Source organism: Plasmodium gonderi (genome assembly GCF_002157705.1).
Source record: "Plasmodium gonderi DNA, contig: Pgo-contig_448, whole genome shotgun sequence".
Classification (NCBI taxonomy): Eukaryota; Apicomplexa; class Aconoidasida; order Haemosporida; family Plasmodiidae; genus Plasmodium; species Plasmodium gonderi.
The window spans coordinates 1,213-3,907 of NW_021629319.1; the positions used below are offsets into that span (position 1 = coordinate 1,213).

Sequence of the window (2,695 nt, forward strand, 5' to 3'; positions counted from 1 at the left end):
ACTGAACTATATTCAAAGGAAAGTACTATGTACAAATATAAACAGTGTATTATACAATTTATTTCATATATACATAATAATCTTCAATGAGCATGATTTCAGAGTTGTATATATTGTTTTATAAAAATTATGACGTTACCAATGTGTCATTATATATCTGATACAAAATATACACCATTGAAATGTAGAGATTATATAAAAAGTGTTATAATGCTATATATACAGTAAGTTAAAAATTATTTAAATTTTGTTTATATTACTGTATGTATATATAATAATTTCTTACTTATAAATTAGTATGAATGCAAAAAAAACAGAAATTACTAATGAAAATTAAAGTACATGTATAAAAGAATAACACTAAATTTATTCATAGTGGTTCTACTCAATATTTATAATAATACGGATTAACATAATTTCAACTGTAAATTTTTTTTTTTTTTGAAATACTATATTTTGAATTAACAGATAGTTTTAATAATTTTTTTTTTTTTTCATACTAAAAATTATTTCATATATATATGAAGACATTTATAAAAAAAAAAAATCCTAATATATTTTTGTTCTCTTATTTACATTAATCTTTAAATTTATAATTTATTCATTGCTTATACTGAATATTAATATTTTTGATAATTATATAACATGTAATATTCGTCATCTCTTACTATACTGTTAGATATTTGGGGTCCATGAAATCTATTTATTTCTTCACCTATATGATTATACTTATTTCTTTTATATGATATTATGCTTTTCAAATATGAACTAAATGATGTGTACTGTTTTATATTAAAAAAATTTATGCATTAAAAATATATTTTTTTTCATGATAAAATTATTTATTTATAATTTATTCATAAATGTTCTTTTTAATACAGAAATATATAAATAATCAAATGGTTAACCTTATGTAAAATAAATAATGAAATAGTTATTAATGATGTTACAAAGAGTGTAATTATAATAGGAAATGCAATATTATTTTTGCATGACACTGCTGTTTCTGTTACACTTGTCATTTTTGTGTCACAAGTTACTGTTCCTTTTGTTTGTATTTTTTTATCATAATAATTTTTTAATGACATTGCTTTTTGAACAAATGTTGCATCCTTATTCAGATTGATAATCTTTCTCTTTTTAGCATAATTATGAATATCATGTATATCTTTTATTAATCGTAAATCCTCTATAATTTGAATTTTATATTTATTACACTTATGATCTGGAAGGCCATTTCCAAAAGATTCATATAATTTAAGCAGATTATCATAATTGTTTGTAATATCCTCTATATTATTTATATGTTTAAGATTATGAGACAACCAAAAATACAGATATATGCAGCTAGATTTTTCCAATGTGCTATTATCCATGGTTTGAATATCAACTAAATATAACATAGCTTCTGTGCATATGTTTTGTTTTTTAAGATTTTCATCATTTATTATTTCTAATCTCTTTTGCCTATGTTTTATATTACATACATCGCTATGCCAAGACCCGCCTGTTCCAGTATTAGCTTCATTTTTATAATTGTTCATAATTTCATTATATATCGGTAATAGGGGCAAAAATTTATACTGAACATAGAATAACAACCATATAATGATAAAATTATATTGAAATATGAACAATTTTATAATATTTATATAATATACAATACGTTAATAATAAAGTATTAAAATTTACATTAAAAAAATTTAAACGCACAATTGAATTCTCCATTGCATATAGGATTATATACTTTTAACGATAATTAAAAAAATTGTTAAAATATATGAATAAATTTAAATTTATTTTTATAAATAAGGATATGATCAATGAGGAATTAAACAATTATGCTTTTTAATTTCTGTATAATTTAAGTTACAATGTCTTCTAACTTTTAGACTATAATAAATTATAGCGCTGGTTAAAATATATTAGTAATTATGATATGTAAAGAGTATATATTCATATAATATTTAACAAAATAAGGCAATAAAAGAAGATAATATATATATATAAATAAAATTAAGACATATTGAGTGTTAACATATAGTATTAAATTCATCTTGCTATTTAAGCATTATGTAATTTTAGAAATGTTTTGGATAAATATAAAATATTTATAATGTTAATATGTGTTATTATAAATAATATACATATAAATTCATTTTTATTAAGATTGTTTATTTCAGTTTTTATATATGTATAATTAATATAATATGCTAATTTTTAATAATAGAATAATTTTCAATCAGCTTTGAGGATTTAGCAATTGCGTATTCAGAGAAAAAAACATTTATAAGCCTGTTAAAATGAATTGCACTAAATGATAGAATTTTAGTTAAATATTTATATATTATATATAATCCGTTATATATTTTATAAGTATTTATTTTGGACTAAGGTGCAATGTAAAATAATATATTTTAAGTGTATATAAATTAATCAAATATTTATTTTATAGTGAGTGATTATTCCTGAATAAATTATATATTATAATTTCTATACATATATAAATGTATTATAAGAAAAATGATTATATAGGTCATGTGTATTCAAATTTTTTATATATAGTGTTTTATGAAATATTCTTTAAATATCATGAGCTTTTATGTATAAAAAAATATATATGGCACAAATAATAATTCCTTGAATAATAAGCGTTCATTTATTGCTTCAATTTATCACAATTCTACAATATTTT

The 2,695-nt window shown here is 19.3% G+C and overlaps 1 protein-coding gene across 1 annotated transcript; it reads right to left on the reverse strand.

Moving 5' to 3' along the window:
• Window positions 1-620: 620 nt before the first annotated feature.
• On the reverse strand, window positions 621-1,728 carry PGO_003470 (variable surface protein; the record flags this gene model as incomplete). The annotated part of the gene is made up of 3 exons (XM_028691316.1): window positions 621-782; window positions 909-1,583; window positions 1,714-1,728. The coding sequence occupies 3 exons, from the start codon at window positions 1,726-1,728 to the stop codon at window positions 621-623; spliced, it is 852 nt and encodes a 283-aa protein (XP_028547117.1).
• Between the last annotated feature and the right edge of the window lie 967 nt (window positions 1,729-2,695).